At 40.1% G+C, this 12638-nt stretch overlaps 1 protein-coding gene across 7 annotated transcripts in view; it reads left to right on the top strand.

Annotated features, from left to right (window-relative positions):
- The window catches only part of LOC109032900 (uncharacterized), a 105515-nt gene that overhangs the window by 9306 nt on the left and 83571 nt on the right, over positions 1 to 12638 (top strand). For 2 of the 7 annotated variants that reach the window (XM_072306377.1, XM_072306383.1), the window contains exons 3-4: positions 5460 to 6199; positions 9212 to 9321. In XM_072306377.1, coding sequence (XP_072162478.1) covers positions 5460 to 6199; positions 9212 to 9321 — 850 coding nt within the window. Of the gene's footprint in view, positions 1 to 5459; positions 6200 to 9211; positions 9322 to 12638 lie in introns of those variants that run through there. The other 5 variants (XM_072306378.1, XM_072306379.1, XM_072306381.1 and 2 more) reach the window with 5 other exon arrangements.

Genomic DNA, 12638 nt, shown 5'->3' with positions numbered 1-12638 from the left:
CCAAAGGATCAGGAGATACAAAAAACGATCTAACCAATATAGGGAAAATAGGATGTTTGTAACTAACTGTAAGAGCTTTTACAGAAAAATCAAAGAGGACGGAGCAGAAACCGGTGCAACCCCTAAGAAACAAGAAATAGAGGAGTTCTGGAAAGGAATTTACGAAACTCCCACAGAGCATAACACCGAAGCGGACTGGATTAAGGATCTAAACGTCGAACATCAGATGGAATGGACTCCCCTAAATGAGGCAGAAGTAGCGAATGTCTTGAAGAATCTTGCAAATTGGAAAGTACCCGGCCCAGACAAGATACAGAGCTTCTGGTACAAAAAAATGCACCCCATCCACAAGTATCTAACAGCAGAATACATAAAACTACTGGAGGGAGAAGAGTTCCCACCTTGGTTAGCTAAAGAGTGCATGTACCTGATACCGAAAAACAAAGAAACAGCGAACCCAAAGAACTTCCGCCCGATCACTTGTCTTAACATTATGTACAAGATATACACCGCTTTAATGGCTGGCAAAACTTACAAGTATTTAGAAAGTGCTGAACTTTTCCCAATAGAGCAGAAAGGGTGCCGAAAAGGAGCAAATGGATGCTTAGATCAACTCCTTATATCCAAGACTGCCATTGAAGACTGCAAAAGAAGGAAGAAAAATCTATCCGTTGCATGGCTAGACTACCAAAAAGCCTTCGACAGCATGCCACATAGCTGGATCATACGAGCACTGGAGATAATGAGAGTCCACCCAAATCTAGTCAACGCGTGTAAGAACATGATGAAACACTGGGCAACTGTCTTCCAACTGAACGGAAACGCGGGCCAAATCGTAACTTCGGAAATCAAAATCAGGCGTGGAATCTATCAAGGAGACGCATTCTCGCCCCTTCTGTTTTGCATAGGACTAATACCCCTATCGAAGAAGCTGAACGAACAACAGAACGGATGCGACCTCGAGGATGATTACAAACAACTGACACACCTTCTTTACATGGACGACTTAAAACTCTTCAGTAGCAATGAAACAAAGCTTCAACAACAGCTTAAAACAGTAAAAGAATTTAGTGACGATATCGGAATGAAATTCGGCCTAGATAAGTGCGCTAAAGTGACTTTCAAGAAAGGAAAGTTTTTTAAAGGTGAAAATGTAACCATCGACAATGAAACCAGCATCAGACAACTGGACCCTAGTGAGACTTACAAGTACCTAGGCATGGAAGAGAATTCAGGAGTGCAAAATACAACAGTCAAAGAGAAGGTCAAGAAAGAATACATCCGAAGAGTTAGGGCAGTATTAAAGACAGCTGTCAGCAAAAAATAAGATTTCGGCCATCGGAGCACTTGCAGTTCCCGTGCTTCAGTACGGATTTGCAATCCTAGACTGGAAGATGACAGAAATCCGAGCTCTGGACGTCAAAACAAGAAAATACCTGACAATGTACAAAATGCACCACCCATCCGCGGATGTTCACCGACTCTACGTCAGCAGAAAACTGGGAGGAAGAGGGTTGAGACAGATAGAAGCAGCGTACAAGTCCACCATTATCAGTACGAAATACTATCTGAGAAAGAAGAGGAATGAAGATCTGTTTCTTAAATCGGTACACGAGGCGGACACCCAGCTGAACACGCTGCACTCGATTACCAAAAAAGCTGACAAGTTTGAAACTGAGTTAGAACAAAACTTTGAACAAACACCAGTTTAAAGCAGGAACCAAACAATCAAGAAGAAAATAGCCGAAACCTTAAGATCAAAGTGGACCGAAAAGAACATGCACGGTCAGTACCCTCGCTTACTGGGAGAAGACAGAGTCGAAAGCACTCTTTCAACCATGTGGCTGAGCAAAGGAGCATTAAAAGGAGAAACCGAAAGCCTAATAGCAGCAGCCCAAGACCAGGCTCTTAACACTAGGTACCGAGATCGGAAAATACACGGCAGAGCCCGAGACAGTAAGTGCAGAATTTGCCATCAGCACGAGGAAACTATAGATCACATAATATCGGCGTGCCCGATCCTTGCCAAAAAGGACTACATAGAACGGCATGACAGAGGGTGCACCCATCTCCATCATAACTTGTGTAAAGAGTACAATATAGCAGTCGAAACAAACTGGTACGAGCACAAGCCAAAAGCTATCACAGCAACGGATGATGGACAAACAACTATCATATGGAATGTTCCTGTCAGAACTGATAGGACGGTGCCGAACAACAGGCCTGACATCATACCGCGAAAAAGGGGGCAAACTTGCTTGCTTATCGACGTGTCAATCCCAGCGGATAGGAACATATCATTGAAGGAAGCCGAAAAAAGACTCAAGTATAAAGACTTAGAAATCGAGATAAGTAGAATGTGGAAAACAGACACGAAAGTCATACCCTTCGTAATCGGCGCGACGGGAGCAGTCTCGAAAGAATGGAAGAAATTTAAGGAAGAAATCCCTGGGAAGCACTCTCTTGTCGCAGCTCAGAAAGCAGCAATCCTCGGAACTGCTAGGATACTGAGGAAAGTCTTAAGTTGAAAACCTTAACCAAAGAATCCATACTCATTTGTTCCCACACACCAAAAACACCCCTACCCCCTACCACCTCAGGAAAGAAACCTTTAGGCAGGCGTCCTCCAGACACCTACCCTGCCTCGGCTCCTAAAACAGGTATCCTTGTCCGGGACGAGCCATCCCCCAAGGGGGAGTAAAATAATCACCACCCGGTCACCCAAACCACAAACAGCCCTCATACCTAGGAGCATTGTTTGCCCCTGTGTGAGGGCTTAATGCAACCCAGCAAAGCTGGTGACAGTAGTGAACATAAAGATAATAATAATAATGATGATGATGATGGGCATCCAAAACACGTGCTCGAGAAGTTCAATTTCAAGCGGCGGCCGCTTGAAATTGAACTTTTCGAGCACGTGTTTTGGACCTTTTGCGCTCCAGAAAAACGGTGTCGCGGCGGCAGAAAAAAGGTGCCGCGGCGACAAAAATATGGATCGCGCTATTCAAAAAAACGTCGCGGCGACAACTGCCGCCGGCGACACGGCGACACGAATCGCGTGCATAAATGGGCTCTTAAACACATCGAAGTTTTTATATTTTATTTCTTTATGAGTGAAAGGCTGAAGGGGCAACTGTCGGGATATTTTTAAGTAAGAACATTTGTCCTGTATGGTCAGATATAGCTAAATCGCAGTTGTAAGATATGAATTCACTTATATTAATATTAGTGAAGACATTGTCAATAATGGTCGCTGAGTGATCTGAAACACGCGTAGAATCAAATATGGTTTGCCTTAAGTTCTTTTGTTGCAAAATTTGTAAGAAATTACTTGTTTGATTATTTTCAAGATCTGAGTCGATGTTAAAGTTGCCTGTGCACAATTTTTTGATTATTTGGAACCTCATCGAGGAGGTCTGCCATGGATTCTAAAAATGTATTTACGTCTCCGCTAGGAGATCTGTAAATACAAAGTATAAGATACCGAATTGCATTGGTCGGAGTGAAATAGCAGGCAGCAATTTCTTGTTGCATTTCAATCGCTGATTTTTCCCAATGCTACATGCAGTAACATAATTCATCAAGGAACTTTTGATCCATACGGCGCAGCCACCTGCTCTATGATCTGTCGGACAGAAATATGAAACTAATTTGTAGTTTTCAATCTTGATACTAGTCAATTCTTCTTCTTCTAAACCTACTTCAGTTACACACATTATGTCAATATCTTCTAAAAAAAGGAAATCCTTCATAACAAAGATTTTTTCTCGTAAGTACTCCATATTCTGATGAAAAATTCCAAGATCCACAGCTTGAGCGACATTTTCTAAAAACTGATCGACTGTTGTTGACAGCTGCTCAATCTATAACTATGCCCGCTCGTGCTTGCCTTGTCCAGATTTAACAGTTTAAATGACTCAAAATAGTTTTAACCATTTTGGAAAGTTCGATTTTACCATTCTTATTAAGGTGTTGACCGTGATCGGTGAATAGCTTACGATCAAAATTATGGACATCTAACATGTAAACATTGTCAAACATGCCAACTAGGTTACATAATTTGCTATTTGTTTTCCTGATTTCTCTATTTATATGGGAGTCATTGCTTGGATCACGGCGTGGCGGAATTGTTGCCAATAAAATATTTTGGTCTTCATCAATATTAAAAAGCATTTCGTAAAGATCGTTGTAAAAGTTTTAGAACTTTTAGATTTTGAAATTTGAATAATGTAGCCGCTTACAGTATCGAATTGAAAATTGCCCCAAAAAATGCCCCATAACTTCAAAAACTGGGGGTTTAGGGGAAAAGTGCAAAGAGTATAATGTTCTTATTCTTTGCTGTAGATTCCGAATCCACAGTCAAAATGTACCCTTCCTATTCGAAAATCGCGAGATACAGGGGAGCACCTCCCCCCCCAAAAAACACCCCCAAGGGGCCATTTTGGGGGCTGAAAATATTTTGATTCGAATCTTTGGGGTGGGTTTACCCATTGAAAGTTTTTGTCCCGAAGCTCATTTTCCGCCGTTCTCGAGAAAAAGATAGTGGACGGCTGGTCTGTATCATCCTGTATAGCAATGTAAGAGTGTATTGCTAAAATATGAAGAGAGATGAATAGTGCACAGGTGGGTGACCGGCGCACAGTGGATCGAGTCAATAGGGGAGCTCGGACAAAATTCGGAAACTTTAAAAGCGCATAACTCCGTTTATACAAGACTTAGAGATTTTAAAAGTGGTTCCATTGGTTTCCTCATACAAATTTCTCTTAGAGGCACCCCTTAGAATTTAAAATGTGACAAATTAAATATCAAAATATGCAGTTCTAGCAAAAAAAATTCATGTCCGACCTTTCTAATTGACTCGATCCACTGTGCGGCATGGCCCAGGCGCAAACGGATAATGGTCAGCTGCGCAAACGCATAATGGTCAGCTGTGCAGACGGATAATGGTCAGCTGTGCAAACGGATATTGGTCAGCTGCGCAAACAGATAATGGTCAGCTGCGCAAACGGATAATGGTCAGCTGCGCTGACAGCCAATTAGAGAGGTGGCTGGCGCCATGACTTGTGACAAGGGCTGCCAACCACACAACTGAAACTATGGTGACTATGGACAGGAATTACCGAAACGTTTATAAACTATCTTAAGGAAGTGAAACTCTTTTCAAACCCACCTGGTGAAAACACCTCTATTTGTGCTAGATGCATTTGAGTGCTGTTGGTGCTCTTAAACGCGTCTAGTACGGGCAAGATGTGTTTTCACAAGGGGAGTCAATGAATTAAAGTGATCTATACTGCTTCCATTGTATCATAACCGCAGGAGCTGTTTTTCAGTAGTATGCTCATCCATAGTGTAACAGATAATAAAGTATCCAAATTTCCTTTGAAGATGACGCTAATTTTAATTTAAATTAAATAATGCTCATACTTTTACCTATTCATGTTTTGGTCCTTTTTCTCTAGGCCTAAAGAAGACAACCAACCCATCAGGAATACAGTACAAAATCGGTCGTATATTTTTAACATCTGTTCCAGTCGGGAGAAATTTCTCACTTACCTGCAGTACCATAAACGATTAAAGTTTCTAGTCCTGAAAGAGAAAAATGTCCTAGGAGTTGGAACTCTTGAAAATCTTTCTCAAATTTTTCACAACCGTCATTACGATAATTTTGTTGATGTATATGACAAAGACTCACAATTGATCGCAGATGTGCATGTCTGTTTCAATCTAACAATTTTCCCTGAAAATTCCCCTCGAAGTTTCATCCAGAGAATTGATTCTCATGAAAATGATCTGAATCCGCGACGAACAGTTCCATTTTATTCTCAAGCTGAGAAGCTTAGAGTAGGGTTTGGTGAGAGGGCAGACGAAGAACCAAGATGCCCAGTGTTTAGTCATTTGGATGACACTAGGAAATTGCTTGAGTATCTTCAAGCCGATGAAGAAAAGAAAAAGATGTCTCTTGAACGAAGGTGCCCTGTTTATAGTCATTTAGATGACGAACGGAAATTGCTTGATTACCTGAAATCAGAAGAACGAAAGAAAAATGTCTCACTTCTGGATATCACAAATCTTTGTTTGACGGACGAAAGTGATGAAACCAATTTTGCATTATCATCTCCTTCCAGTAAACTATCATCTACCAGTGTAAAAAGCTGCGACTCAAGATCTACAACTGAGTGCTTGCAAGATTATTTGAATGGTAATTATTTTTCCAAAAAATTTTCCTGTCTTTTTAGAAGGTTTTTGAAGAAGGTGAGTACATTTGAATGGAAATTCGGACAAAGGAATGCATTTTTGTTCATTGATGAAGATTTTAAAGCGCGGTAAGCATATCGACGGTGTAAGTCGGCAATCACATAACTCGTTTGCGGTGGCTGAAAATTTCCGCCTCTTTGTTATTTTTTTAAAATAGAACAAATTGACATTCCTTGAAGTTTATGCAGAATTTTCTTCGTACAGAGAAGACAAAGCACAGAAGTTTTAAAGAATTACCGTTGAGTAGTTTTCCGTTTAAAAAATAACGTATGACAGGAAGTCTGCAACGTCGCAAACCGAGTTATGTGATTGCCGACTTACACCGTCGATATACCATGCAGACCGTGCTTCATGACTGGTTGCGAAAATCCGCGGCTGATACATGAAGCATCACCCATTGCATCCTGGGTTATTTTCAAAGCCTCTCCGTGGCGGAAGGGAAGTTGTATTTTCTCATCGTGATAATTAAACGTGGAGACCGTTTAGTGTGCTGGTAACAATTTTCTAATTAATGCCGTGAACAAAGGAATCTACTATGACTCTTAATGTCCTGCTAAAGCTGTCTAATATTTACGTAGCTACCAATTTGCTTAGAGCAGATCGCTGTTTGAAATTTCCTTATCAGTTACACGTGCAAGCTGCGACGCCATGTAACAGGGTTTCCGATTGGCTATCATTTCGGCAGGCAGTGAAGGCCAAGATACACCGGCAAGTTACCAAGTGTCCAGCGACTCACCAATCATTGCTATGACGTCACGAGACCGTAATCGTTGACCTCTCCGTCTCCTCCTCCTTCACGGGGACACGTCATTCCTGTACCCTGTATCTCGGCTCTTATAGCAAAGATTTTTGTAAAACTTGGCGTGTGGGGGTATTTTTTGATGAAGAACTCGAATTTTCAGTCGCTTTTTCAAAATTCACAAATCCAAGATGGCGGATATGGACTAAAATGCTATCTCGGCTCCTATTGCATCGATTTTCGTAAAACTCGGGATCAGGGGATATTTTTGGACGAGAAAGTCGAATTTTCAGTCCAATTCTCAAACTCAAGATTGTGGATGAGGCCCAAAGTGCTGTCTTAGCTTCTGAAATGGATAAATTCATTCTTGTTAAACATGGTTTCGTTGTCTCAAGTAGCATATGAGTTGTGTTTAAACTCTCTCATGGTGTCAGATTAACGTTCACTTTATTTACGGCTGACCGTAAATCAATCAAACGCAAGCTGTGATGACAGAAGTTGCATTGAACTACGAAAAATATTGATAAGTTTGAATCGATTTTTTTAAAATTTGTTTGTCCAAATCTTGCGTTTTCCCGATAGTAGTGTTTAAGACAGCCGAAACTTTACATTAATGTCAATAAATTTTACTTGACATCTATTATTTGGGATATCATTTTATTTCATGCGACGAATGTTTATATTTTAATCTTCGCAGCTCATATTTACATGGAAATGTTTTCGTTTTCCTTTTGGCACCATCTACTTCATAGCTTCCCTCTATCAAAAAGTTCAAGTTGTCACTCATCGATTAAACTTCCTTTTCCTCCCATAAATTGTCGGTTAAATTAGGATTATTCATGATCATGCCGTGCTTATCAAACACCTTGTGTTGGACTTTCCTGCTTGTTTTCTTTTATGGCTAGAATTATAATTTCGAGAAAATCGCATTTAAAGGTTCGATTCTCAGCGTTGCTGGGTTTTCGCGGTAGGATAACTGCATGAGCATTTTTTCGTAATTGATAGTATCCCTTAAACGACCCACCCTGCTGTTTTTGGAAATATTTTAGTTTTCACCATAAAATTGACAGTTTAAAAAGGTTGTTACAGGTGTTTATCCCGTAGAACACGTAATCTCAAGGTAAAATGGCCGAATGGTTTACTAAAAAACACGATTAATGCTCTATGACTCGTCATATATTGCAATGGAAGTAGACTACAAAGAAAAACTTTTAATTTTGGCCGTGAACAACGATGACAAAAGTAACTTTTAATCAAAGACGAAATTAGGTAAGAAAAATAGGAACCTAAAAATCAGTCTTCTAAAAACTTGGAGTAATCAGTTTGGAAAACCATTGCCGAGTGTACCTGGTGCAGTCACAGTCTTGACACACTGATGCAGGGCGTTAACGCGTTGATAAATGGATGACCCACCTATTCGTGTATCGGTTTATTATATATCAGCTATTCCAGAGGCCCGCCAGCTGGTCTGACTTCACTTCACTAAATTTGGATTCTTGAGCTGGTAATCAAGGGATCGACTTGCTATCATTACCAGTGGTACCCAAGGATACAATCGAACAGACCGATCTCCGGAAAAACCACCTATAAGCATATAGGTGGTTATTCCACCATATATCTCAATTACTTATATGATGCTCTCTCCAGTTTCTTGAGCATGAAATGGTTTAAATTCAAAATCATCTATGTACTAATGTCAAGAAAATTAGGGCGGATTTTCTCTAGAAGTAATGTTGCAGCTTCATCAGATCATTACAAAGGAAATCTCTACCTTTCTTTTCAAGAAGATAAATGCGTGAATTTTTGCTCTGGTATTTTCTAAAAGGATGCTGAGACTAGAGTAGGTATCAGGCTTGAATGTACATACGGGTGTCCTCTCAGTTTTTGGTATCGTACTTGAACGGCACCGTCAAGGAAAGTAACAACAAGGAGAACCTTTCTAAAATACACTAAAATGTGCACCTTGTCATTGACTGAACGCTTCTCGTGCAGAAGCGACCTGGTTTTAATGCAGGTACCATTTTTACCGAAGTTGACCTATCATTAATACATACGTTTTTCCCCTTCAATTCAGACCAAGATTTCTGATGAAGCACGAATTGAAGAAGAAAAGGAATCAAGAACTTTGCTTATATTTCTAAAATAGTTCCTGCCTCCAAAATCCAACTTTTTCTGAATCCAAGCGATATATACTGTGACTACTTTCTGTTTTTGCAGGCTTCGACATGTGCAAAGAAAGTAGAATGAAAGCGCTCCAACTAACAAAGAAATCAACTTCAAGTTTAATTAATTTTGCAGAAGTGTCGGACACAGAGGAGGTAATGAGGGTAAAGAATCGCGTTTCAGCATGAAAAGTAATTTTTATACTTATTTTAGAATAGTTGGTCTAGAATGAAAAAATCGAGTAACCCAGGCATTCAGGAGTGCCCGATCACGGGCCTGACCGGGCCGGGAGTGCGAATATGTGGAAAGGCCTCGATTTTGTGATCAAAAAAAATATGGATATGAGGTAAAACTTAGGAAAGTAAAAAATGTTGCACGTTTCAGCATAAGTCTACATATAGATTCGTGATACTTGCCCTTTCCTGTGGAGCGGACAACCTAATTAATACAATTTGTAGGAACTTTCAAATTATTCCTAAATAGAGGAAGACAGGTCGACTAATTCTGATTGATCAAGTCTCGTGTTTTGCTTCTACCTTCGATAAATTTATCGTTTCAAAATCAGGAGGAACCCTGAAGATATCTCTGTTTTCCAAGTGAATCAATGTATGGAAGACTTTACACATTTTCGGGACCTCTCCACATTTCCTTCAACTGGATGAAAGTTATTTAAATGTTATGAAAAGATGATGCAGACAGTTCCAGAAGTCAGAAAAGTGCACTTTTTATCATCCTCCCTTATCTTATGCTTTTTTACGTCTCTTCCATGTTTTTACAGATGTCATCCTGAAATTGTGGTAACCTCTCCATATTTTTCCCAGTAACTGAAAGATATTGGAAAGTTGAGAGAAGAGGCTGCTGACGTTGTAGTCGGATCTTTCATGTACATTCATGGCATGGGCCATCCTTCTGGAAAAAGTTTATGTGTGGTATCAGTCTCTTCGTCACGATGTCTTTAACCAGAATTTGGATGGTGGTAACCTTGGAAATTGTGCAGAAAGCGCCTAAAGTAAACGGCGGCCGCTCGGCAGCCACTTTTTTCGAAAGTTCTGTATAATGCATTATAAAGTATCCATTCCTATGTTTTTGGGGTCGTAGAATCCGAGTATGATGTTTAAGATTTCCCTGGTTGAAAGAAATGTTGTAAATCCATCAAGGCAACCTAAAATACCCACGTGGCAAGAAAATCGCTTTGTAATCATTTGACCGTCAAGTGAGGCTGCTACTGATTGTTTTATCTGAGTATAGAGTTACAACTCACTGTACAGCACATACAAACCCCCCAAAGCCAATATGGCGGCCATCATGGCAAACCCTTTTAATTGGTATCGGCGAATAGCGTCAAGTAAAGTATCGCCTCGAATGTATTTTTGGTCATTCATTACGAGTATGAAATCAAAAATTACTCTTGACCAATCTGGAAGCCTGTAAATCCAATTTGGCGACTAAAGTGCAGCCACAGGAAGAAAACAGCCATTGTATTTAGCAAAAGGTGTTATTCAATGCATTTCTGGGGCTCTTTGTTCCATCAGAGTGGTTCTTCTTTGGACTTTTGAGAACTAGAAACTCAGCACCTCTGCGAGGCAAGTAATTTGATTAAAAATGAACGTATGACAGAAAAAAAATTATTATCACCCGTGCTGCACAGACACTGAAGTTGAACTCGATTTGCGGAGTTTGCAGTTGCTGGCCAGTTGGTCCGTTGCGCAAGGGATAAAAATGCGCCAAGCATTTAAAGGATGGTGTTTATGTTTAGAGGTGGTGGGTGAAAAGTAACGGACACTGTGTTGTGGATTAATCCATATTATATTCTAAAAATGAAAAGACACAATCACATTAAAAGCAATTGGTTGGCCGACGCCATGATGAGTCCTCCCCCTCTCGGGGCCGTGTTGCCAATCTTTGCTGGTTGACACCAACCTAGGCTATACAACAGTTTAAGCACATTTTTTACACACTTGTACGTAAGTGCCATGGTTTATATCTCAAAATTTTATTATCATCCTTTTTTCTCCATCAGTGTCGCCATATTCCCAAAAATGACTAACAGATCAAGTCCTCTGCCGACTCAGCGCGTCTCGCGGAGTATGAAAACGTGCCTGTCTAAATCTGAAAACTAGTCTTTAAGCACAACTTTTTATTTACTTGTATGCCATTAACACAGTTTTCCCCCAAACATTCTCTAAATATCCCTCTTCCCACTCAGTGTAGCCATATTCGCATTTTTGACGCTAACGAACTGCACTCGGCAAGGTATGAACGCATGAATAATGTGTTTTTTTTCATAATTTAGCGACTTTTCCGGAGGATTTTTTAAAATAAAGTTTACAATGTATTTTGGCATCAAAAATTATCATAACTTCCCTTTTTCAACAACAATCTACAACGTGTAGGACCAAAATAGAAGATATGTCTACTTTGTCTTAATTATTCCAGGCATACGAACTGTAAGCTACGGTTTGCGATTATTGTAGAACAGTGATTTTAACATGATTCCGATGTAGTTTTTTATGTAGAATCCGAGTTTGAGGTTTCTTTTAAAAATTTCCCTACAAAAAATTGCCAAATCGTGCTAATACTGCTAAAAACCGGCTGTTTTGCACGATTCAGCATTTGTTAGGGAAAATTTTTCAAGATAAAGTTCAAATTCGAATTCAGTGTAAAAAAACTCATTAGAAACTCTCTTCACACAGAATTCTGTAACTATTGCAAACCCAAGTTTTTCTTTGCCTAAATTGGCTGCCGACCTGTCGCGCGCAGAAAAATCGCTGTAATTCGGGAACATATCATTTCCCCAAGATCAAACATAATCTGGCAGATTCAGAATTTTACAGAGAATCACTTCAATGGTTTTTATTTCACGTAGCAAAGATCGCCTTGAGAGGAGATACGAAAAAAGAAAAGAAGTCGAACCATCGAAATCGAAAAAATCGAATTATGACTATGATAAATTATGCAACCATCAAAATAGCATCAATGTACGTGCACAGAATATTTGTTGACGTTTTTTAGCACCAACCGTTCGCGAGATATCAATTTATAAAGTTTTGCCAAAGTGGCAAATTTACCCGCCTGCCCCCTCCCATTTAATTATCCGAGGGGGCTAAAATTTTGCCCAGGCATCGGGAGCACTTAGTACAACATCTGAGCAAAGTTTGGGCCAAATCCAGGAGGGGGGGGGGTTAGAAATATCAGCGGTTTTTAAACAACCTCTTTCCGAACAAACGCGTCGGTCACTTCCTGGAAATACGTGTACAATTTTGCATGAAGACCGGTTATTATATTTTAAGCGGCACACGTTCATACCTTGCCGAGTGCAGTTCGTTGGCGTCAAAAATGCGAATATGGCTACACTGAGGTAGTAAAAGGGATATTTAGAAAATGTTTGGGGGAAAACTGTGTTAATGGCATACAAGTTTTTAAGAATTCAGTAAATGAGGGGGGGGGGTGGAAATATCCGCGTTTTTTGTACAACCTCTTT

This window comes from Bemisia tabaci, chromosome 1, assembly GCF_918797505.1.
Source record: "Bemisia tabaci chromosome 1, PGI_BMITA_v3".
In the NCBI taxonomy this organism is placed as follows: Eukaryota; Metazoa; Arthropoda; class Insecta; order Hemiptera; family Aleyrodidae; genus Bemisia; species Bemisia tabaci.
Note: the sequence above shows the minus strand (reverse complement) of the source record. Positions and strands in the feature narration are given on the sequence as shown.